Below are 26874 nucleotides of genomic sequence, written 5' to 3'. Positions count from 1 at the left end.
TAATAAACAGCTTATATTGTAGCCACAAACCACCAACATATTATGTAAAGAATAAAATATAATCTTTTAAACGGGTGACGCACACACTGATATCATATTCGGACCCCACATATACACACTTATGATATGCTCCCCAACGTATATAAATAGGCAGATAGCTCCCCTTTTTGTTGCAACCAGCAACCAACAACCAACATGGTGATGCTATCACAATACCAAAACAAACCCATTAATCTATCCAACAAATGGAACAAAAGTACTAACTTTACAGGCATCCCGGTGATCGATCTCTCATACCCTGATGATGCTAAGAACCTCATGGTCAAAGCCTGCCAAGACTACGGTTTCTTTAAGGTCATAAACCATGGTGTGCCACTTCGGCTCGCGACAGAACTTGAAAACGAAACCATGAGGTTCTTCAACATGAGCCAGTCCGAGAAAGACAAGTATTGCTCTCCAAGTCCGTTTGGGTACGGTACCAACACGATTGGACCAAATGGAGACGTTGGCTGGGTTGAATATCTTCTCTTTGCTTCCAACAATATTCCCACACATAGCAAAACCTTCTCGTAAGATTTCGTTGAGTTCTCTCAATTATCTAATTTAACTTAATATCAATCTATAAAAGTTATGGTTACTAAAAAAACATGACGGTTATGTACGTGAATGTGCATACTAATTGATACATGTGTGGATAGAAACATGAATATTCATAATTATAGATATAAACATACATCCACGTGTAGATTTATTATAATATTTTATGATCAACACATGTTTACAAAACTTGTTACTAAGAAAAGTGACATGGAGAAATTAGAAAAATAAATTAACTAGAGTTGTTGATCATTTAATATTTTACACCTTTCAATTGATTTTTGACAATAATATAATTGATTTTCGTTGTTCTCGTATTATTTATGGATGTATATCGAATCGGGTGTGTACACGCATATATGTAGGAGAAGGGTGCGTTAGAAACCATCTTTTATTGTGAGAATCAATGCAAACACAACCAAAAACACATAAAATTTTTGTTTTAATATTTTTTATAAAAAAATTCGCTACTTTTCGTCATAAAAAAATTGTGTGTTTTATAGATTTTTTAGGTTCTTTGGAGGTTTAGTTTTTAGCTTGGGTGTGTGTGTGTGTGGGGGGGGGGGGGGTAGGTTTTTTTAGGTTTTTGGGGGTATGGGGTGGGAGGAGGGTTAGGTTTTTTTTAGGTTTTTATTTTTTTGCGGTTTAGCTTTATGGTTTAGTTTTTATCATTTAGCTTGGGTGAGGGGTGTTTAGGTTTTTAGGGGGTGGGGGGTTAGATTTTTTTAGGTTTTTAGGTGTGGGGTGGGGGTGGGGGTTAGTTTTTTTTAGGTTTTGGGTGGTGGTGTAGTGGGTTTATTTTATTGTGTTCACATTGGTTCTCGCAATAAAGGTGGTTCTCGCATGAACTCTACCCTATATATATATATATATATATATATATATATATATATATATATATATATATATATATATATATATATATATATATATATATATATATATATATATATATATATATATATATATATATTAAAGTTAAAAAATATATAGTTAAAATTAAAAATTTATTAGCTGATATATATATATGTGTGTGTGCATGTTGTGAATTAGGTCACTAGCAAAAGAGTACGTGGAGGCAGTGAGAAACCTGGGGTGTGAAATACTTGAGTTAATGGCAGATGGCTTGAAGATAGAGCCCAAGAGTGTGTTAAGCAGGATGTTAAGTGATGAGAAGGCTGACAACGTCTTCAGGCTAAACCACTATCCACCCTGCCCTAACCATCCATCCACCAGAAATGGCTGGAACCCAATTGGATTTGGTGAACATACAGACCCACAGCTTATATCTATTGCAAGATCCAACACCACTTCAGGCTTACAAATCTGTCTGCCTGATGGAACATGGGTTCCGGTCCCACCTGACCACACCTCTTTTTTTATCAACGTTGATGACTTATTACAGGTCAGTTTTTTTTTTTTGGTATTATTAAGGTTGATGTTATAGGTACACAACCCCTAAGGCCGGAGGGTGTGGGGGGCGCCACCCTCGCCACGTCAGAGGCTATAGCGCCCCCGGCGCTATACACCCACACCCAGCCAATTAACATGGGGCGCTATACATCACTCGCGAACATGGTAACGAGGGAGGAGGGGGTTATCAGGTGGGGCCCACTTGTTTGCACCAATCAAATTTTTTTTATTTTTTTTATTTTGTTCTATAGCGCCCCTAGGGGTTATCACCACACCCTCCATGTTAAAGGGGGGTTATAAAGCCCCCTTGGCTGACGTGGCGCTGAGGTGTCCTTATAAAGCCTCAAGGGGGGTTATCCCACACCCTCTAGCCTAATACACACCAAGTGCCTGTCAACTCATACAGGCCGTATTGCTTTATACTGGTCGTATCAGTTATATCATTGTCACATCAGTCCTTATTATTGTGTACCAATATCATGTCAGTGGTATACAACCAATATCAACAGGGGCGGACCTAGGTTATAGGTTCGGTGGACGGGCACACCCTTTAAAAAAAATTAGTGTGTTTTATAGGCAAAAATCTCGACCGTACCCCTTGAAATGTTAGTTAAACCCCACGTTTGCACCCCAGAAAATAATTTCTGGGTTCAACCGTCTTAATTAGTGTGATTAATTTATGAATCTTATATTGATGCATTCTTGATTTGAGTGAAGGTGATGACAAATGGAAGGTTCAAAAGTGTAAAGCATAGAGTGATCATTGCAGACAGAATGAAGTCAAGGGTTTCAATGATATACTTTGGAGGTCCTCCATTGATGGAGAAGATTTCACCATTAGGATCAGTCATGGAACCGGGTGAAGAAAGCTTGTACCAGGAGTTCACTTGGTTTGAGTACAAAGCATGCACCTACAGGACCAGGTTGGCTGATGATAGACTTTCCTTCTTTCAGAAAGGGTCTCATCCCTTGGTTTGAAAAAGTTTCTGAAGTCAACCATGTGACTTCGTGTATATATATGTCGGTTGTCTTTGAACTTTAGTAGCTTAGGATAGACAATGTTCTTTCTTTTTTTCATTGAAGTCAGTTGTAATAAGACCAAAACTGTTTGGAATACATGACTCATGTGATCATGTGTCAAGTTTTTAGCTTTGGTTGTTTGACTCGAATGCACCTCTAAACTAAAGCAGTTATGGTCGCAAAATTAGCCACCTATTTACGACCGAAATCATCATAACCGCCTTAAATTAGTGTCTTAACTGAGTAGTTAATATTCAATTATTAGACTCTAGGGTATGGGGCTTGGGTTGGGGCGTGGGTTGGCTGAAAACGCCCAAGCCACCACCCTGGGTGGGCTTGGGTTGGGGTGTGGCCCAAGGGGCGGGAGTTTAAAGCCGGGCGTGGGGTGGGTCTAGCAAGGTGACATGGCGAGCTCTCAATGGCCAAAACAAACTAGCCGTTGGCCAACGGCTATGTTAAAAAAAATTATTTTTTCACTATAAAACTCACACTTTTATTCCTTTTTTTACCACATTCAACCACAATACACTCCACATCTTCTATAATCATCTCTATTCTCATTCTACAAAACGGAAAATGCATCCTCATAATCGTGGTTATGACCCGAACAACCCGTTTGCATTCCAAAAAAATAATCCTAGCCCACCACCCAATCATCCAATGCCTCGTCCATTTTTAATACACTCCCCTATGCCCGATATGGCGAGTTATGCATCGTATCTCGGGAATCGTTTGTTTACTAACTTCCCACACACCGACGATTCAATACCTAGCCCGATGAACCTTTCACAAATGCCCATCAACCTTTCACCAACCTCCATCAACCTTTCCCAAACCGAAACCGTCCCCGAAACTCAACCACCCAACGATGGTCCTTCCGCATCCAAACCCATCAAAAAGAGAAGTCATAAGAAAAAAACCGAGGCGGAGAAAGCACTTGAAACCGCCAAACGAAAACAACAAAGATAGGTCGTTAATGAAGAACTTGCATTGGCGAGGGCTTGGCTTCAACAATCTCAACATCCAACTTTAGGTATTTTTAAATATTTTGTAGCCCTTATTTTAACTTTGTAATATATTAAATTTTGTTTTTATTAAAATAGGAAATTCTCGAAGCCATTTGTGGGAAGCGATTAGTAAAGCATTCCATGAAGAAATGCAAAGGGAGGCTTATCGTGAAAACGATAGCTTATCCTCGAAGTGGAGCGAGATAAGAGGCCAACTTACAAAATTTAGTGCTTTTTTAAATAAAGCAAAACAAAACCCAAAAAGTGGTGAAACCGAAGCCGACTTTGTGACAAATGCATTGGTTACATTCAAAACTAATGTGGGGAGCGACTTCCGTTTCATGCATTGTTGGGAGATTTGTAAGTTCCATCCAAAGTGGGCGAATATCCCCAGTGGTAGCGAAACGAACACGTCTTCCAAAAGGTCAAGGGCCTCGTCCCAAGCCCAATCTGATGCACGAGATCAAGAGTTTGAGGACCTTTTGGATGATTCGCCAAACCGGCCTGAATATGGAAGAGATGCCGCAAAAAGGCGCGCTCAAAAATCAAGATCGGGTACGGCATCGCCTTCAGTTGGGAGTTCGGGCTCGCGTAGGGGAATATACAGCGATCAATTGGATGACATCGCATGCAAGTTAGATACATTTAACGTATTCCAACAACAAAGGGCCGAAATTCGAAAGAGCAAAGAAGCTAGAGATGCCCTGAAACAAAAACGAGATGATTTGAAATTTCTATCTCAGCCCATTGATCACTTAGATGGTGAAGAGTTGTAACTAATCTTGGAGATGAGAGAAGAGATAAAGAAAAAATATAACCGTTAGGAATTTTTTTATGTAATTTTCTTTATTTAAAATATTAAAAAAAATTAAATTTGTTGTTTTAAAAAATATTCAAATAGCGGTTTGGGCTGGCCACGCCCCAAACCCCCGCCCCACCATACCGTCTTCAATGTGGGTCAGCCCAGCGAAGCCCCCCCAAGCCACGTGTCTACCCATGCCCCAAACCCCTGCCCCACCATATCCCACGGTCTTAGTACCGGTCGCAAAAATTGCGACAGGTTAAAGATTATCGTAAAATCAAAGAAAATAACAATTTTAATTTAAATATAAGACATTTGGGTTGGAATCCCACCAGTTGCATTAAAAATTGCCATAGTTAAAAGACTTTCGTTATATACAAGGACGATACTATACCAGTACCAGAATGAGGGACGTAATACCGACTGAGTTCTTTGGCACACCGTGGGTGGGAATTCACCAGCTGCATTAACATTTGACAAACTCATTTGGATTACACTATTGGAAAACAACTAGGTTCGGAACCCCCCCCCCCCCAACGCCCCAAAAAGGCCATTTGCTAACCCCCCCCCCTCCCAAGCCCCCTGACTATCAATGAAACAAAAAGGCCATTTGCCACGGATTTAGTTGAGTGACAAAACAACTTCGGTGATCAATTTTTGCGACCGAATTGTGACGGAATCTGACAATAAATGTAGGTGGGCGCTTATTAGTGACATGTTTTTTGACGGATATGCAGTGATGGTTTTTTTTTTTTTTTTTTGAGCAAATAGAAACGAAGTAGGGGGTTTTTGGGGTTCCCGAGAATTGTCCTAAGAACCACTCAACCACTTTGTGTAGTAATTTATACACACACCAACACAAACTCACACATCCACGAGTAAGATGAAATATTTGTGGAGAGGAGTAGAGAGGCATACCAAACTGACGTGGAATGAGAGGGTTAGACAGGGATTTATTAGAGTTCCATCTCTAAAAGGATATGATCTACAATAGGAGTTTGTACAGACGTATGATTAACGTTAATAACTTTTAAAGGGTAGTACATTTATGGAATTACTAGACATGATTATTGTTGTAGTACCCTTAAAACATACAATGACTCTTTGGCTAGTAAAAGAAAAAAAGGTAATAAGAAATTAAACTTAGGTTTTGGTATAAGTCAATCCTATTGAACAAATTCGATTTTATTATTTAATAAATAAATAAAGAGTTAATTGTCAAAATCGTCCCTGAGGTTTGGGTAGGTTTGCCATTTTCGTCTAAAATGACACTTTTGTACCAAATTGCCCCCAACGTTTGTAACTTTTTGCCGTTTTCATCCAAACCACTAACTTAGTTTATTTTTTCTGTTAAGTTGAGGATATTTGGATGAAACTGGCAAATATAAAACCATAGGGACGATTTTGGCAATTTACTCAAACTCTTTTAAATTTCTTTTATTTAATTAATTTTGTTACATATATAATAAAAAAGGATATACATGCAATTTTTATATGAAAAAATAATAGCTTTGTCACATAATTTTCATAAATTTTCATCCAACCACTAACTAAGTTAATTTTTCTACTAAGGCGAATGATGTTTATAAACTAAGACAGAAATTAATTTCTAATTTTTTATATAGATCAGTTTTATAAAAATAAAATCTACTTAAACCTCTACATTTTATAAAACTAAAATATTGGTTATCTTATTGAAAAAGGTCATATAAAAAAACTTATCATATGTACCAATTTTGTAATTCATCTTCTACTCTTTTAAATTCGCTCCTAAGGAAAAACAGAAGCCAATGCCCCCCCCCCCCCTATCAAACAACATATCGTTACCAAATCTTAAAATTTTCCACCAAATTGTAATTATAATGCTATGAACCAAAAGTTTATTTACTCAAGCCACTCAGAATAAGTATTAGTTATTTACCTTCATAATCTTAATTAAATAAATATTGTATTTCTACCAACATATTTCCTAGGTGCTCAACACATTTAAAAAATATGTAACATTTTACAATTTTTTCTATCTCTACAACTGATAAATACTAAAAGTTGTAATCGATTGTTATGTGTTGCACACCAATGACGTTTTCTCTTTATAAAACTGATTTATATAAAGAAGCTGTAAATTAATTTCTGTCTTAATTTATAAAATTTAAAACATCCTTCACCTTAACAGAAAAAATAAACTGAGTTAGTGATTTGGATGAAAATTTATAAAAATTATGTGACAAAACTATTAATTTTTTTTCTAAAAACTCCATGTATATTCTTTTTTTATTATATATGTAACAAAAATAATTAAATAAAAGAAATTAAAAAGGGTTTTAGTAAATTACCAAAATCGTCCCTGTGGTTTTATATTTGCCAGTATCATCCAAATATCCTCAACTTAACAGAAAAAATAAACTAAGTGGTTTGGATGAAAATGTCAAAAAGTTACAAACGTTGGGGGCAATTTGGTACAAAAGTGTCATTTTGGACGAAAATGGCAAACGTGCCCAAACCTTAGGGACGATTTTGACAATTAACTCATAAATAAATAAATAGTGAATGGCCTATATTTATCTAGGTTTTTTTTGTAAATTGCAACCATTTAAATATGTGTTCTTTTTAGCACTTTTGTATAATATAATAACATAAATGGCACTTTATAAAAATTATCAACGGCATCTAGACACAGTTTCCTAAAGGAAATTAAATATTAAACTTGCGAAACGAATGTACACGAAAACGATAAATGTACTTGGTTTGGGCTAGAATGATAGTGCGATATATCATATATGCTAAAATGCGATTATATAGATAAATAAAATATAGATATAATGGCTGATACATCAGAATCTTTATCTTGATCCCCTTTGCAACACGAGTCCCATCACATGCATTGGGACATTTAGTTTCATTTCCATTGGAGAATGGCCTTGTCACCCTCACGGTGTACACGCCCTGCCCATATGGACTCGTATCATACACATACACTTACACATGCACATATAACAAGTTTCATGGAATTTTGTTTTTTGAATTTTTTCTTTTAAAGGCGGTTTACTAAATGAAAAATGTAACATAATGATATATGCACACATGTACTTACTTAAGGCTATCAATAGTGTAAAATGTCATCTTAATACCATATTTCATGGAATTTTGTTTCTGAAAATTAATCATGTAACATAATGATATATGCACACATGTACTTACTTAAGGCCATCAATAGTGTAAAATGTCATCTTAATACCATATTTTTCATAACCTGTCACACCGTAGAGAAAATGTTTACACAAGATTTCATGCTACATTTTTTTCTATAATCCACCTCCTCCGTTGTTTCGCTTATTTTCTACTTCCGTGGAAACACTACAAGAATAGACCACTTTTAGCGGCGACAGCTGTCGCCGGTATTGGTGTAATTTGTCTCCGGTATTGACCGTTACCGGCGACATGTCGCCGGTATTGATCGGCCGCTATTGGCCTCCTGTCGTCGCTAAAAGTGTCCGTCGCCGGTATTGCTCTTACACCTTTAGCGACGACAAAAGTCGTCGCTAAAAGGTCGTCGGTATTGATCATGGTCGCTAAAGGGTGTAAGTCAATAGCGGCGACACATGTCGCCGCTAAAAGTCTTTTTTTTTTTTAATACAGCTGCTGTATATACAGCACCCAGCCATTTTCGGCCGAAAAAACAGAACCTGTCTATTCCAAATAACGCAAACATACGCCATGAACATATACTAAAGGTAATATAATTAAAAACTACGTTTAAGTCGTACATTATAATCCTACAACGTTTAATTAAATCTAAATCATACATTAAAAACAAGTCACTCCTCGTCGGATTCATTATCGAATAATTTGTCAGAATCATAGTCGTTTGACTTTCCTTATACATTTGACATACTAACATACACCTACATACATACATTCATAGACATACATACACACATACATGCTTATACACCTACATACACAAATACATAGATTTCCTTATAAACATTTTCACCAAATACACCTACATTATACATTTGACATACAAACATACATCCTTACATACACATTTACATACCTAAACCAAAAATTATACAATTTCTAAACTTTGAAAAAAATATACATATAAAACTAACTGTATTTTCAAGTTTCAAAGAGAAGTAGACCACGGAGACGAGTTGGTGACCGGATTCGTGATGGTGGTGATCGGAGAAGTGATGGTGATGATCCGATTTCTCTTCCATAAACACAAAAATACACGAAAATTAAACCCTATAACATGTGTATAACAAAATAAAGAAGTAATTTAACAAAAACAAAGTTTAACTAACCAATTTGGGGGAAAAATCGCGTCTGACCGGCGAAGTGTTTTTTGGGGGAAAAGTGAAGCAGGAGGGAGTTTTTCGCGCTGATATGGACTGATAGGTGGATAGATCATTAGCGGCGACAGCGTGTCGCCGGTATTGCCCTCTGATGCCGCTAACGTGTGAAAAAGAGATAAGGTTTGTGTGGCTAGGGTTTAAAGTTCGGACATAAACTTTTAGCGGAGACGACGTGTCGCCGCTATTGCCCATAAACTGTCGCCGCTAATACTCTTAAATCTCCAACCGTTAGATCATGATTTTGATCAACGGCTGGGGTTTGGTCTCAGGGTCTGTGACGCGGATCGACCAATAGCGGCGACATTAGGCCTGTCGCCGCTAATGGTGTCGCCGCTAAAAGTGGTTATTTCTTGTAGTGAAAACTGCACATATCCACATCACACCATGCACCATGCCCAACCTGGCACGTTATTCCACGAGTAAAAACTTAAGGAAGCCAACATCCGCCCAGAATTCAACGGTAAAACAGTAATAAAAAAATAGGATTACATTCTACTTTGGTAAAAACTAATATTTTTTTATAACTTGTAGGAGGGAGTGCATTTTGCTTGCTATTAACGCTCTCAAATTAGTGGAAAATGTTTTACCACAGTTTTGAAAACACGCCCACAATGATCCAACCTAATCTCAGCCGTTGATCATAGAGTAGATCGAGCATTAGCCATGCTGCTCCAGCGAGGTGGGAAAGCATTGCCTAAGTCCAAGTACCCGAACCAATCAATCACGAATGGATTTGGGTTGTAGGAGAGTAATTACACATATATTGTTTACTAGGTTATAACCCGGAAATTTTCCGGGTAGGAAAATTTAATTTACAACAAATAAAAGTATAAAAATAACACTTTTAACATCTAAAGTATCCTCTTTCTCTTTTCTCCATAAAATTTTAATTCGGTTTCTTAAACTTTTTCTTGTTGTAAAGAGTCATAAAAACCTACAAAAGCAAGAAATCATGTATATGTTTTTAGTATAACGGCTTATTTTTTAAAAATTTGTATACACATATAGAGAATACCTCACTGTCACTCTACACTCTAAATCTAACTATTGTGAGCAAAAACCACACGACACAAATATATAGGTTATCACACAAAGCTTCTTATTCGATACAATGGTTTTAGAACATTATCTAACCTCAATCATTATATACTACCATGATAACAAAAGTAAGAAAAATAACATTTATATATTAAACCTGAGTATGAGATTGGAATTATTAATACCATATGACTTGTGCAAAATGGTTATTTAGATTCAGGGGCCTCTTTGAATTCATATACCATGTTCGAGTTCGAAAAAATGTGCACTTCCGTAATGTTTTATTATTATTATTATTATTATTATTATTATTATTATTATTATTATTATTATTATTATTATTATTATTATTATTATTATTATTATTATTTAAATCAAATGTGTATTGGGCTCACTAAATCAAATGGATATTGGGCTAACTTCTAAACCATAAAACGTTTGCCATGATCTCAGTGTACTATTATAAACTTTATTGGTTGATAATTCAAAGTATCCAACATTAATTTCATCGTATAATTATATAGTTTTTGGCTTTTTGTAATACCATATAAATGAACTAACCTTTGATGCAAGCATCACAAGACCACATTTTGAATCTCGCGTAACTTCTTTTCCAGCGTGTTCTTTAACTTTGTACATCTTGACAAAACCGCATTTCCTGTCAGTGCCTTGACATATTCAAAATAAACCAAGATCAGAAATTCTAATCCTTCCATTATAACTAAAATGAAAATCATAAAATCCCAACTAACACATGATCTTTTTAACACATACCAAGTAAAAGTAAAGAAAACAACTGGATTTGTCCTTTTCACCAATTAAGTTAAAGTTGCAACAAAAAAGAAAGTGAACCAAAAGAACGAACAATTTTAAGAAAAACTAAACCCTAAACACTTTAATTTAAACTCACTGTGAAGAGCATAAACAAAGCCGGTGTGAAAGCAATGCAAACCAAGTGGAAACCACAGTCGCGATAACCTAAATAGTACGATTTCTTTTCTTAGAAAGTAATTTAAATTACAAAAAAAAGTTGGAGAAAGAAATTAGTTATAAAAAGATACTAATGCTTACTTGGGTAGCCTCAAATGCTAATAGGAGTTTACAGTACACCATGGTCCTTGCTCACTGCAATCAGTTCACAGCATATATATATATATATATATATATATAGAGTAGGAGTTGGGTGGAAAGTCTATTTTTCCTAGAAAGTCTAGGAAGGAATAAGAATTGGACATGTGTCATTGAGGGATTTTAAGTAGAAGGGCTGTCATGTAATTTCACATTTTAATTTTATTTTTGGAATGTATCTTCATTAACTAAAATTCCATGATTTTCGGAATTTTTATTATTTTAGAATTCAAATCTGGAAGTCAATGTGTTCATTAACTAAAATTCCATGTCACATTACATCGCATATTTCATTGTTCAGAAGATTACTGGAATTTATCAGCATGTTCTTGGTGCTGTGTTTTAATAGTTTACAGGGCTAAAGTCAACTTTTTTTATAGATCCCACAATATAAAGATGGTAAAACACAGGGTATGAATCTGATTGCTGTTAAAACACAACTGTATGAATCTGCTTGCTGTTAAAACACAAGTGTATGAATCTGTTTGCTGTTAAAACACAACTGTATGAATCTGAATGCTAAAACACAGCTGTATGAATCTGCTTGCTGTTAAAACACATCGGTATGAATCTGGATGTTAAAACACATCTGTATGAATCTGCTTGCTGTTAAAACACATCTGTATGAATCTGCTTGCTGTTAAAACACATCTGTATGAATATGTATGAATCTGGACATTAAAACACATCTGTATGAATCTGCTTACTGTTAAAACACAGCTGTATGAATCTGCTTGCTGTTAAAACACATCGGTATGATTCTGGATGTTAAAACACATCTATATGAATCTGCTTGCTGTTAAAACACATCTGTATGAATCTGCTTGCTGTTAAAACACATCTGTATGAATCTGGATGTTAAAACACATCTGTATGAATCTGTTTGCTGTTAAAACACAACTGTATGAATCTGCTTGCTGTTAAAACACATCTGTATGAATCTGGATGTTAAAACACATCTGTATGAATCTGCTTGCTGTTAAAACACATCTGTATGAATCTGTTTGCTGTTAAAACACATTTGTATGAATCTGAATGCTAAAACACAACTATATGAATCTGCTTGCTGTTAAAACACATATGTATGAATCTGGATGCTAAACCACAACTGTATGAATCTGCTTGCTGCTAAAACACAACTGTATTAATTTGCTTGCTGTTAAAACACATCGTCAAGAAAACGGAGATGATAAGAACAATATTTGAATGGTGACGATGAACTAGGAGATGGTGGAGATGGAGAAGTGTTTTAATTTGATCCGGTGCTCTCCATCATTTCTAAAGTTATCTTCTTCCATGATTGTAGTTATTTTTGGTAGGGATTGGGGTTTCCAAGATGGGTTTGGAGAGAGAGGGGGAAAATCGCTTGAATTTAGGAACTGGCGGTTATCTAATGAATTTAAAACACGGCCATTGACAAAATTGCCCCTACTCATTTAAAACAATCAATTAATTAAACTCAAATATTACAAGATTGCCATTGATTTAATCTTAACCCTTAAACACACCAATCGGATGGACCAGATCGCTTCCTAGACTTTCTAGGAAAAACACACTTTCCGTGCGAACCCTACTCTATATATATATATATATATATATATATATATATATATATATATATATATATATATATATATATATATAACAGTTGTACAAATATTAACCAGAGGAAAGTGGCAAGTAATTTTCTATCATAAACTGAATTACAAAAAGCTATTAGATACCTTGCATGATATGCAGGAAGACCAGTTGGCAAAGGATTGGAAGACACATCAGCTTGCCTACTAAATAATAATAAATACCTTTAACTTATCACCAAAAATTATTCAAGACATTGTAAATAATACAATAAGTATAAGAATATATTTGTACATACTTTGTCAATGGATCATCACATCTGTTTGCATCGTTAGAAGCCGGAGAACTGCCACCACATGAGGGCTTCCAAAAATCTTGAGGTGCATTAGAGACTTTGGGACCCATTTATGCCTAAAATCAGCTAAAAATCATTACTCTCACAATAATGATGAGTAATAATTCAATTTCAATTTGAAACTAAACGATCACACATTCAAAACTTTAAATCACAAAAAAATTATCAAATAATTACCTCACACACTTGCAGTAAACTTAAATCACCAAAAACATTATCATATATTTACCTCTAACCCTCAGCAGAACGAACAGATAAACACAAAACCAGTTTCAACCTTCAACAGACCTTGAAAAGTAAAAACACTCTCTACAATAAGATTCTTTATACAAACAAAGGTACAGATCTCCAAATTGAATGTTTCAGCATTTATAACTTACAACTCGCTAATCATGAATCACATGGCATTGAAGTAGATGAACAGTATTAATTTCCTAAATCAAGTTCTGATTAAAAAAATAATAACTACCATAAACGTATCAAGCTATAAACGACGTATACACTTAACCATTTCCAACCAAATTAGTTGCATAATTCATACACACAATTACGAAAAAAAAAACGATTGCAAGTACCTACCAGAAATCAGAATCAAACTAACAAAAAGGAAAACAAACTTTATAACAACTTGCTCATCATGAATCGAAGATTAATGAGATTAGTTACCTAAATTGAGTTCTGACTAATAAATAATAACTATCATTAACAATTCAAGCGATAAATGTTATAAGTCATACACAGCTAACAATTTCTGAATAAATCATATGCATAACTCAAACACACAGATATAAACAGAATCTAACTAACGAACGCGAAAAGAAAACTTATAACAACTTGCTCATCAAGAATCATAGGTCATTCAAGAAGAAGAACGGGATCAGTCACCTAAATAGAGTTCTGATTAACAAACAATAACTATCACTAACGATTTCAACGACAAATGCAACAAACTTAACGGTTTCCAAAGAGATTTAGACGAAAACACTGAAGAATCAAATAAATTAGTTGCGTAAACACACAAATATGAATAAAATCGATTGCAAACATTACATATATACCAAAATCAAATCAACGAACAGGAAAATGAAGAGACAGTGCGATTACCTACATTTATAAGCTATAACAACTCGCTAATCAAGAATCATACGGCATTGAAGAAGATGAACATAACTATCGTTAACGATTCAAGCGATAAATGGCGTATAAACCTAACGATTTCACAGTAAACACAAAAATATGAAGAAAATCGATTGCGAACATTATAATATCTAACGGAAACAAATTAGCAATATGATTACATGCAAAGAATCTGATGAATGTTGAATGAGATCTTACTTGTTGATATGAACATAAAGAAGCAAAATTCCTCTCAAGTGGTTAAGACGGTACATGATAAACGACGGTACTTGGCTTCCCAAAACTTGAAAAGAAGATAAAATTCCTAATTTTAGTGGAAGATGGAATAACAAATTTTATTGTGGTACTAAGATTTGGAGTCCCATAAGCTTTTTTTTCTCCTTATTACAACTTTTCCCCTTAATAGCCATCCTAATACCCAAATGATGCAACGTGTAAGACTTGATTTAGACTCAGTATTGATACTAAAAGAAAGCTGGTCACAACAGTGACAAATAGGATAAAATCAAAAGAATGATAACCTGATTGCCTCATGGAAATAGAACGGCAAAGAATCGGCGTTGATTATATGCAAAAAAAATCACATAAAAATCATTAATTCAAATCGTAAAGAAAATGATAAAAATCATTTTGACAGAAAAACTCACCAGAGATTTAGAGATTTTGGTTCCCATCTTTGGTTATATTCCGTTGAACGATCCGAATCAGATGCTGAGCGGCTGGACTCTCCGGTACAGTATCGCAGCTATTAATTTGGCCAAAAAAATGATAACAAAATCATTAAAAGAAACAACACATTTTTGTCAAATAAATTTCAAATCACATTTTCAGGTACATAAAATCAACGAACAAATATTCAAAACAACATGTGAACTCTTATCAAAACAATATTTTCATGGCGAATGATACAACAAAAGTAACGGGCATTTACTACAGATGATCGATTGTGTAGACAAAATTACATCCAGAATCCTAAATTTTAGATTTCAATCTTCGAATCCAATCTTCCTCCACACTACATTAGATCTATGAACGGAAAAAGAGATTACATAATCAGATTACTTATAGTTGATAAGCAGATAATATGAAGAAAGAATCAAAGAGAAGCCTTACGATGAACATAGTGATTCCATCACACCCCAAATATCCTTTTCAAGTTCTCGAATACGGGAATACACGCAACTCTTAACCCAAACGCCTATAATTTATGTCATAAACCCACTTGCACTCCGACAAACCGTTAAGTGGATAAGATGACATAACCGTTTCTATCTATTTCTTAATGTGAATTTGCAGCAACTTTGTTTGAAAATGAAATTAGTTTACTAAACAATATTGACATGGATTGTTTCTTAACACATTAAATCATTACAAAATAGAACATTCCAATCAATTTAAAGTAATCTTTCGAAGTAGTTTTGTATGTGTGCCAACCCTCACTTCCAGTGCCATAAATTTAGTTTAATTTATGGCAAGCAACCCATATATATCCAAAATTAGGTTACGAACCTTTTAGCATATTCAAATTTGAGTATCGATTAACTATAGAACAAAAAAGGCCAAATCAGTATCGATATCTTTAGCTTACAAACCTTCTATTGGCTGTTCAAAAAAATATACAATATTAGTCAAACATTCTATTTTTGAACATAATCAATCAATTATACAATAAAGGTCAAACAATCTATTCAAAATTCAAATAAACATGGACTATATTTAGAAATAAATGAATGCCAATTAATTATATCATCTTATTATTATTATTTAAATATATGATTAGATTTTACCAATAATATAAAATGTAAATTTGGACGTTAATTAAGTTAATATAAAATGTAACTTTTGGACTTTCAAATATATAAGGAAGTTATTAAATGGCAGTTAAAAAATATTAATTATATATAAATATTGAATGACAGTTTGATAATTATTAGAATATAGGTTTACAATTTAAAAAATTTGAAAGGTTACTTTCCATAAATTTAGTTTAGTTTATGGCAAGCAACCCGTATATATCCAAAATTAGGCATTATGATTTATGACCACAATATTTTATAAGTTACTAATAATAAGCATCTATGGTTTAAACTTTGTTTCAATTTAATAAAGATTCAAAACTTATAATACAGATTGATTCATCATCATTATTATTGTTTTTAAAAAAAATGGGCATCATGGACAAAAGCTGCAAAAACAATTACACTAATATGTAAATCATCATCATATGTAATTTGCAACTGAATATAATATTACCAGAAGCAGAACTTTCATCGGTAGTCGAAGAAGATTAAAGTTGATTTGAAACTGTATCTACTTCACTCAGAATAAACACAAAGTTCACGTGCTTGTAGCTACCTCCATTGCCAGGGATGAAAAGAACAGGAACTCAAATTAGTTGTGCAAGATGCTTATTAAAATCAATTTGTTTCCATCTTTCACCATCTGCATACAATAAACATGAACACTTTTTAATAATTCAAAACAACATATATAATCACATAGACCTGTACAATGTACTAAAGAACAATGTACCATCATACTGAAACTCAAAAGGGAATAATGTAAATCAATCACCTGGATGGACGAATGATGAAGTTGATGAGATGTTCCATATCGAATAAAGCAACGTAAAATAAACACCTAACCTTAAATGTAGTTAACAAAAATCAACATAAAAACAATAATTTTTTATCATAGATTTGAGGTTTGTGCTTTCTATGGTTCAGAACTTTCGAAAACTATGGCTGCAAGAAGGGTTGCAGGTTTAAACTTGCATTCCACCATTCTTGCCACGCCATCGTCATGAGTTGTGTGTAAACATTTATAAGTCATCATAACCAAGCCACAGACCACTACCAATTGAAACTAGAGTCATCGTCGTCAACCACCGTCTAGAAACCCTAAAGAGTTAGAAGACGGACACGGAACAACACAATGGTGGCGGCGGCAAGTCTGTGCTCCCCATCATCACCAGAGATACTGAAACAAAAGACTTCCATCATCGCCACATCAAAATCAAAAAAGAAAAACATATCTGTGTTACCAATTGATAAAAGCAAAAGATTAAAACCCAGATAAAAAATTAGGATAAAAGCAAGAGATTCATCAAGAAAAAACATAAAGAAGTGAAACTCAAAAGGGGATAATGTAAATCAATCACCTGGATGGACGAATGATGAAGTTGATGAGATGTTCAACACCGAAAATCAGAAACTGGAAGAAAGAAGAATCAATGATTTACACCAGATTAAGCTCATGCTAAATGATTATTGATGCGATTAGGGTTTGCAGTGATGAAGGAGTGAAACGACCAGAACAATAGATATCAAAATTAGGGTTTCCAAGGTTTAAGAGAATAAGCCTGTTTAATATGCGACCCAAATCCAGTTTCAGACCCGATTCAAAAACGGATCCCGCATCCAAATCAACTTCCCTCCCAAAATCAAGGTTCACTAAACCAATGGATGCCACATCAGCAAAATGGCTCCACCATTCAAGGACACATAGCCCAAATCATCTCATTTATTAATATATATAGATTTGTGGACATAAAAATTGTTACTAATGTGTTTCATTGCTTTCATTTTGTAGCAGACTCGTTTAGATGGTTTTGTCAAAGTTTGAATCATGGTCTACTTTTAATGTGGGTAATTATTGTTTGAAACTATGCTCTAGTTGACCGACTTATAGATTTTTTGTGTGGGATTCTTGTCAGATTTCTCTTATTATAAGCTAAAATAATTCTCTCTTCATCATGGCACATTTAGAGTACACATCATGTTTACCTATCTCAAACAAGCCGGGCTTAAATAAGCTCAAGCCCAAGCCCTAGACTAATAACCAGATTGTTTATTAAACGAACCTGAGTTTTGCTTATAGAGTTTGAGCCACGAGTCTAAACGAACTTACTGTGTATATATTTCAAATATGTACTCAAGTAATAACAATTAGTCTTTATAAAATTATAAAAAAATAACCAAATTATATATTAAATAATAATTATAATAAATATAAATCAATTTGTAAACAATAAACGAGCTGAGCTCGAGCTTCATAAACAAAGCTCGAATCAAGCCGAGCTCGAGCTTTCATAAGTTTCACGATCTTGAGCATAGTCATTGGCTCGGCACGTTAGCACCTTATCTGAAATGCTTGTTGTTGTATTAACGTATCCAAAAAAATTGCGATCTTCTCTTTAAACAAAATCATGGATGTTTTATTACAGAATTATAGTTTTTATGTTAAGTGTTTGTTGTTGAATTTATGTTAAAATGGTTTCTTGTGGATGAATGATTTTCTTAAACTTCTTTAGATGAAGGCTAGCTGGATTTTCTTGCACACTTATATCTCTTCTAAACAATTGGTTAGTTTTACTTGTGCAACTTAACAGAAGGCTAGCTGGATTTTCTTGCACACTTATATCTCTTCTAAACAATTGGTTAGTTTTACTTGTGCAACTTAACAGAGAATAATTAGTACCACTGCTCATAGAGGCTTAATGAAGGATTTGAATTCGGTGTGGTGTAGGATCATACTTAGTGCCTTCTGAGCTGGACAAAGTAAAAGAAGAGAAAGAAAGGTTGAAAGAAATTTTTGTGGGGTTGGTGATGGAAAATGAAAAAGACGAGGTAGTAAAAGCGGCGACGCTTAATAGGATGGCAACATTGAAGCAACTTAAAAAGTTAGGTCTCAAAACATCTACTCATCGAGTATCGAGTTATGGTCTAAACACTTTATTTTTCATATGTATTATGTTAAGATAAGTCAGGTACTTGATGTTTGAGTTTGTAATATTAACTGGAATGTTGTATATAAACTTGAAAATTTGATGAATGCATAATAAGAACATTACTAGCAGGTTTAAAATAGAAAATAGCTGAAAATTTATATATACTCTAATTTGCAACATTTAGGTGCAATACGAGTTGTACATAATGCAGTCATGGTTGTACGGTGGTTTTGAGAAATCTGGGTTGTACCATGGTTTTGGAATGCAAGTTGTACCACTTGCTTAAACTGTTTGTCACCTCTTCTGTTTCTTTACTTCAGTTTACAAAACCCATGCTATAGGCTTCATCTCTCACACAACTCTCTCTTCTTTTTTGTCGGTGTTTCATGGCGTGATGTTGCCAATGTCCGGAGTGGTTAACGATAGGATTAGGCTTTCGCCGCATGAGGCGGTGAGGATGGTGTATTGTGGTGGTGGTTCGAAACACCATTAAACATTCAGGCGATGTTGGCGGCGAATTGCTAGGGTTCCAAAGAAAGCGGTGATGAGGAAACAGGCGGAGGAAATTTTGGTGTCGACCACCATTCATGGCGTCGGCGATGGCGGATGCCGGTGGGCGAGGAACGACAGAAATGATGAGCAGCTGTGGTGGTTTTCATTAAAAACCTCTGGAGAAAGAAAGGAAAAAGAAACTGAGGGGCAGATCGGAGAAATCGAGCTTTTCTACTCAGTCGGTTTGTAATTGTCATTATAAACCCTATAAACAACTCTCGAGAAAGAAAGGAAGAAGAGATGGCAAAAATCGAGGTAAGCTTTTTCTCTCTTGGTTTGTGATTCTTCATTAACATTGGTTGGATAGATCGATTAAGGGTTCCACTTTTAATTGATTTCAAATATATGATCATGCTATAATTTATTTATACATTTAAATGGTGCTATGAACGTGGATTTCTGTTAATGAAATCCTTATTTATTTGCTTATTCCATGGCAACTTTCTTTAAAAGAAATCGAGGTGAATGGTTTGCCGAAACAATATAATGGTTTGCTGAAACAATATTAGTAAATTGCCTCATGATAAGATCAGATGAAGACATCATAATTTCCTGAAAACCTTGAGGCCGAAACATATGCGGTAATTAGCAAATCTCTTAATTTGTTTGTAGCTGTTTTTTCTCAATCTGTTATGAGGTATAGATTAGTTTTCCAAATCACCAAAAACACTTTGAAAAGGCACACTTGGAGGGTTACTGAGTAATCATCATTATCATTATCATCAATCTATTAAAAACAATATGAAATAAATAGTACCAACTACCACATTTTCTGCTTTTATTGGGTGCTATTGGCGGTGAGGATACGAGTTCAAGTTTAGGTTATCAAGAACAGAGAGATGCGAGTGCAAAAGATGGGATGATACACGAGTAATTGTTTTTCATATACAATTGGCATATTAGCACTTAGCGGTGAGTTGGTTCGTTGTAGAACCCTATACGGAGGACGACATGGCGGGAGGAGAGTTCTCTGGCGACGACGTCAAAGAAATTGGTGTCTTTGTTGTGTGTTCTGACGGGAAAGGGGCGATGTGTACCCTGGCTTCTCAAGCCCAAACTTTGGCGGAAGAGGTGGACCGGTGATGACTGCTCAAACGATGGTAGGTGGCTAGCTACGCAACATCGACGTCGACGAAACCAAGAACGAGATGAAATAAGGTTGATAATGACTACCAAGACGAACTGATTAGAACCCTTAGGACATTAAGGGTTGATGATTTGGAGCACCGACAGGTAAAGCGTAACCCTAATATTTGTAACCCCAATTTTACTTTTGTTTATTATTTTTGATTGTTCGTTAGTTTTTGGAGTTGTATAAATCTTAATTGTTTGAAAACATCCACCTATTAGAGAATTGTCGAGTTAAGGCAGACTAATTGATGATTGACATCATCACCTCCTCTTCTTCCACGGAGTCTTAAACCTGGGATAACTCATAGGTTCACTCACTCTGATTCCTTACAAGATCGCTTCAAGATCCCTAATCCTGTTGAGGTATTATTTATTTTGTTTTTCAAATTTTATGTTGCTTTGTGATTTTTCTTCTATGTTTTCTAACTTTGGTGTTTTATATTATTTGTTTAGAAGAAGACGGTTTTCTCGGGTTCCACAGAATCTACTCTATGGCGGTGTTGACTGGTGGTGGAAGGGTTGTGACGACGACGTTCAGGTCACCCACTATAACAGATCAAGAAACGAAGGGCATGGTGGAGTTCTGGTAGTCTAGCCGCCACCTCCGGTGATGGCGGCTAGGGTCCAGACGAGATTTCGGAGAAACTCCGATAGGCTCGAACACGCATGCATGTTCTATTTTCATGGAGGTCGGAAACTCTCAAGGTTAGATTCTAAGTTTGGGGGTGTTCCTTCTATTTTTCGGTGACATGTGTAAGCTTCATGTGGTTCAAGTTTCGAAACATGTTGAGTATTGGTGACGATCAAGTTGGAGGGTTGTACGCACGGCCAGGGGGTATACATGATCCCAACAGGAGAAAGTGGTGGGGAACAACGACGACGCGTAGCAGAGGCTGGTGAAAGTTGGTCAACTTCACTTTTTGCAGCCAAATACCTATTAAAGATACAGGTTAATACTAAATTTCATTTATTGATTAGATGCATACTCAGTATAACACAATAATAATTTTTGTTCTATATACAAACTGTAGAGGCGGCTAAAGTGGCGGAGATACTAGCGGGGTATGGGGTGGATCCACATGCGTATGGACCGGTAGTGAATTCTCTCAGGAAGGACACCGAAACCATGGCTTGATTTCATGATGAAGTAAGTTTCTACTTTGAGCCATTTAATTTTGGATTCTTATTGGGCCAAATTCTTGGTAAAAATAGATTTCTTGAACAAAGTAATGAATTCTCCAGGGCAATAATGAAACAAAAGGTGCAGCCAATATTGCATAAGGATGGTTAGACAGTGGTTCAAAAAGTAGTGCTTAGTTCAAGGTGTGAAGTGAACTATATATAATCTGGATGATTATGGCTGTAGTATCTGGTATCCATCAAGATTGTTAAGTAATACCATTTGATAATTTAAAAGAGTTGGTTATGTGATAAGGAATTCTAACCAAGTGGTTATTATGAGGAGATAATGGTTGCGAAACACATTTAGAATGCATCCCCAATTTTTGACATTCAAGAATTTGGGTAATCCTCTTATCTACAATTTTTTATTGTAGTAAAAAGTTTCCTGTTCTTTCATTACGTGCATCCTACTTGCCCTTTATATTGCGTTTTATCTTATATATGAAGGTTTTATCTTAATTGCACCACTTTATGTAATTAAGTGACTCAATGACAATTGGCTGAATATAAAAATAATCTAGCCCCCGTCGCATCGCGACGGGTTGCATTTCTAGTTGTCTCAAGTTTGTAAAGGACGCAAAAAAAAAGCCATAATCATCAATTGCAACCACTCTTATGGTGGAAAATCCGGTCACAAATATATGAAGTCGTAGTTTTCCAAGTCGCTAAATGGTAGCAAATGTTCAACACTACGGTGGCTAAATAGTAGCAAATTTTTAATGAAAGCGGTGGATAAATGGTAGCAAAAAAATCGTCACAACTGGCAAACAATGAGCGGTCGCAAATAATTTTGACGGTTTTTGTGGTGGCAAAAATCTGGTTGCAAATTGTTAAAGCAGTCAGTATTTGGTGGCACTAGGGCAATTGACACGAGTGTTTTTGTCACCACATTTTCGGTTGCAAAATGGTGGCAACAGGGCAATTATCACCGTTTTGCAAAAACCCAATTTTCTAATAGTGCACGCGTGAGAAATCTTGGGAACCAGATGGTCTAATCAATGCATACCTTTATGTGTGACTAGCTAGTACAACACGGAAGAAATTTTTTGCTTTTATCTTCTGATATTAAATATTTAAGGGCATGTGTATATATTTTTAGCTTTATAGTAAAAATTAGGACATTAAACATTATAGGGTGTGTATATATTTTTAGCTTTGTAGTAAAAATTAGGACTTAAATGAATAATGTTGATGACTAGTTTCAAGAAGGTGAATTTCATATATGTTTTCAACAAACCTAGAGAATATCATATACTTCCGGTCGTGCTTGGCTACTCTTTGTAACCGTATAGACAAAACAACAGATCTATCTTCCCATATCCCATACTGTTACAGTTAATAACAGAATATCGTATACTTCTGGTCGTGGTCGTGCTTAGCTACTCTTTGAAATCCTATAGACAACCGTCAACCGATCTATCTTCACATATCCCATACCTACAGTTAATTAACTAATAATACATAGTGTCAAATGTGATTACTAATAGTCTAATACACTTAGGCATGTCGGGGTGGTCCCGTTATCTTGCGTGATGAAGAAAATTAACGCGTGGAACACCGCCGCTTGATGAAGTATAACGCGTGATGAAGTATAACGAGTGATGGGTATAACGCGTTGAATATGTAAGGGTATGAATGTGTATCTTGTACATTGTGCATTAATACTTGTACATTGGAATCCCATCACTAGTGATTCCATCCCTCCTACATTTCTATCACTAGTGATGGAAATTGGATTGATGACATGGCATTAGTTGATTGGATAGTAGGAGTGATGGAATCCATCACTAGTGATTCCACCCCTAGTCCCCTTATAAGGGAAGTGGAGGGTTAAAATGAGAAGAAATTCTTTGTAAGAAGAAAAAAGAAGAAATTTCAACCAATAGAAATGCTTCATTAGACTTCATTTAATATTTGTACTTAATGTAACTATAAGGGTATATTATTAAAATTACATACATCATTAATTGGTGGTTTCATCTTTAATAACTAACTATATTAAATTTGTAACTTATTTTTAAGATATATATTTTTCACAAAAAATAAAAATAAAATTCCATTTATAGTGTAGGATAAATACGAGGCGTATAGGATAAATTACGAGTTGTGTAGGATAAATTTCAATATGTGTAGGATAAATTTCGAAATGTGTAGGATAACTTTTGATGTGTGTAGGCAAAAATATTTGGTGTGGAGGATTATAGTCTTAATGACTAATTAATTAGTCAAACATAATAATAAATGAGATGAGAAAAAAACTATTTAATGTTTTACAATGATACCCTTTTATTTTTTTTCTTCTCAATAAAATTTTCTTTTCAAATGAAGCTTCCCCTATAAGGGAAATGTCACATGTTAATAAAGCATTCATTTCGGTGTTTTATATTTGTCATTAAATATGTTTCACTTCTTGTCATATTAATGAATTATTATCATCGGTTATGGTTGAGGAATTATCTCTATACTAATAAATGAAAATGAAAGTACACTTGGCAGTTTATCGGCCTTCTTTTATTTTAGGCTATATTTAAGTCTCTTATAGGTTGACAAGTGACACTCTTATGTTCACCCTTGCTATTTAACTAATTAAAAGATTAGGGTATACGGGGCACCAGCAGGGAGTGGCTTCGGTGACCCAATTCCCCGAGCGGGAACACCGCCGCCATCCCTGCGGTGACCCAATTCGGTGAATGGGATCGGTGGGAGGTTACCGCGTAAAGGGAGAGAGGGAGAGGGTGGCCCACAAGCTTTTCAACCAATCAAATTATTTTCTTTTTTTTTCTTTTTGAATAAAAAAACAAGTCCCCCAAGAGGGGTGCACCCCGTACGTTTTTGGACAAGAGGGAAGTTATAGAGGGGAAATGACATGGCAACATATGATTGGGTTAAAAAAAGTTTCCCTCACCTCATTAGACCACCCGTAGTGGGCCGTTATTTAAAAAAAAAATGAAAAAAAACGCCCCAAAACGCCCCCCCCCCCCTCCACTACACTAGGCGTTATAGGGCGTTTGTTTTTGAAAATTTGCAAGATAGCGTTTTAAATATAACGCTGAAGTGACAAATGATGGCCAATGGGGAGTGGTCAAGTGTTTGACTAGCCAATGAGAAATTTCTTTTTTTTTTTTTGTTTAATGATTGGAAGAGGCATTATTCCCACTACACTATTTTATGCTATAATGTCCCATGCTGACTGGGATGACACGTGTCGGATAATGCTCCATGGTGGGGGCATTATTTTTATCCACCACTACACATGGTCTTAGGGGGATGCCCCCTTCACCCTTAGTTGGAATTTTAAAATATTAATGAGTGCAAAAATATTAATAATAGTCTTCTAATTTGTACTAAAAACTCGCCGGCTATAATGACATTATAAAAGGAATGAATGACAAATTAATTAAGTTTCATTTCAATTAGGAATTCATTGTCTTCTAATCTAGATTAGGATAAAAAAATATATTATACGTGGTTGGTTGAAAGTTCGAATTATCTGTAATACATGAATTATTATCTATAAGTGTTAAAAATGTGATTAGTTGGAACAATTATTAAATAAAGATGCAATCACATAAATTTATTGGGTTAAATAATAATATGATAAATAATACTATGAAGTTTTTTATGGGTATGATTTTGTGATATTGTCATTAACTTTTGTGAGAAACGTAAATATGTATGGAAAAGGAGGTATTTTAGAGTTTATTTTTCATGTATTTATACATTTTAACATTCTAATAGATCATGACTAAATTTATTAAACCTCGTGTATTACACGGGTTAATAAATAAATTTCATGTACTAAATAATAAAACAATATATCTTTAAAAACCTCCTTTATTGCATGGTTTGAATAAATTTAATTTTATATATATTAAATAATAAAAAGTTATATCTATAAGAACCATATGTATTGTACGGGTTAAATAAATGTAATTTTATATACCAAATAAAAAATATATATCTTTAAAACCATGTGTACTACACGGGTTGAATAAATGTAATATTGTTTACAAAATAATAAAAAGTTATATCTTAAAAAACCCTCGTATATTACACGGGTTGAATAAATATTATTTTATATACCAAATAATAAGAAAATTATATTTAAAAAAACTAATGGATATACTCGGTACACCATAGATTTGGTGATTACGGAGATGATTATTGAAAAGAATATACAGTGGTCAAACATGTTATTCAAGAAACAAATAAGCAGCTATTTGAGTGATTAAATATAAAATAGATTATATTTTAAAAACACCCGTAATAAGTCTAATATTATATATAAAGTAATATTAAAAGTTACATACAATTTGCTTAAAAATTATGTAATAAAATCAATATAATAATTTTTTTAATAATGAAAAAAATAAATAATATATTGCCACAAAGTTTGGTTTTGTTGATTAAACTAAATAATATTTTGTAGGAGAGTTATCTATAATTAATTAAAATAGATTAAACTAAATAATAATTATCCATAAGAGATTAAACTAAATAATAGTTATCCATAACACATTGCCTAATATGATGACAAGTGTCCCGAAAATAGTTTCTTTTATTATATAGTATGGTTTTGTTGATTAAACTAAATAATATTTAGTAGGAGAGTTATCTATAATTAATTAAAATAGATTAAACTAAATAATAATTATCCATAAGAGATGAAACTAAATAATAATTATCCATAACACATTGCCTAATATCATGACAAGTGTCCCGAAAATGGTTTCTTTTATTATATAGTATAGATTTGTAGAGCCCTATTATGTGTTATATTTGTTTTTTTTTTTTGAAAAGTAAATTTTATTCACAACGCCAAGCCAAAAAACGAGGTTGGCCAA

The 26874-nt window shown here is 34.4% G+C and overlaps 1 protein-coding gene and 1 long non-coding RNA gene across 3 annotated transcripts; both read left to right on the top strand.

Moving 5' to 3' along the window:
- Positions 1-195: 195 nt before the first annotated feature.
- LOC110934865 (gibberellin 2-beta-dioxygenase) lies at positions 196-3102 on the top strand. Its single transcript, XM_022177605.2, has 3 exons — positions 196-569; positions 1651-2002; positions 2728-3102. The coding sequence occupies exons 1-3, from the start codon at positions 196-198 to the stop codon at positions 2986-2988; spliced, it is 987 nt and encodes a 328-aa protein (XP_022033297.1). The 3' UTR covers positions 2989-3102.
- Positions 3103-19368: 16266 nt separating this feature from the next.
- On the top strand, positions 19369-22426 carry LOC110936850. 2 transcript variants are annotated; one of them, XR_002590337.2, is made up of 6 exons: positions 19369-19972; positions 20649-20950; positions 21068-21211; positions 21302-21797; positions 21880-21995; positions 22091-22426. It is a non-coding gene; the product is annotated as an uncharacterized LOC110936850 (long non-coding RNA). The 2 variants fall into 2 exon arrangements; XR_002590335.2 differs by lacking the exon at positions 19369-19972 and having other exon boundaries at positions 19982-20950.
- Positions 22427-26874: the final 4448 nt, after the last annotated feature.

The sequence above is a fragment of the Helianthus annuus genome, chromosome 4 (assembly GCF_002127325.2).
Source record: "Helianthus annuus cultivar XRQ/B chromosome 4, HanXRQr2.0-SUNRISE, whole genome shotgun sequence".
Classification (NCBI taxonomy): domain Eukaryota; kingdom Viridiplantae; phylum Streptophyta; class Magnoliopsida; order Asterales; family Asteraceae; genus Helianthus; species Helianthus annuus.
Note: the sequence above shows the minus strand (reverse complement) of the source record. Positions and strands in the feature narration are given on the sequence as shown.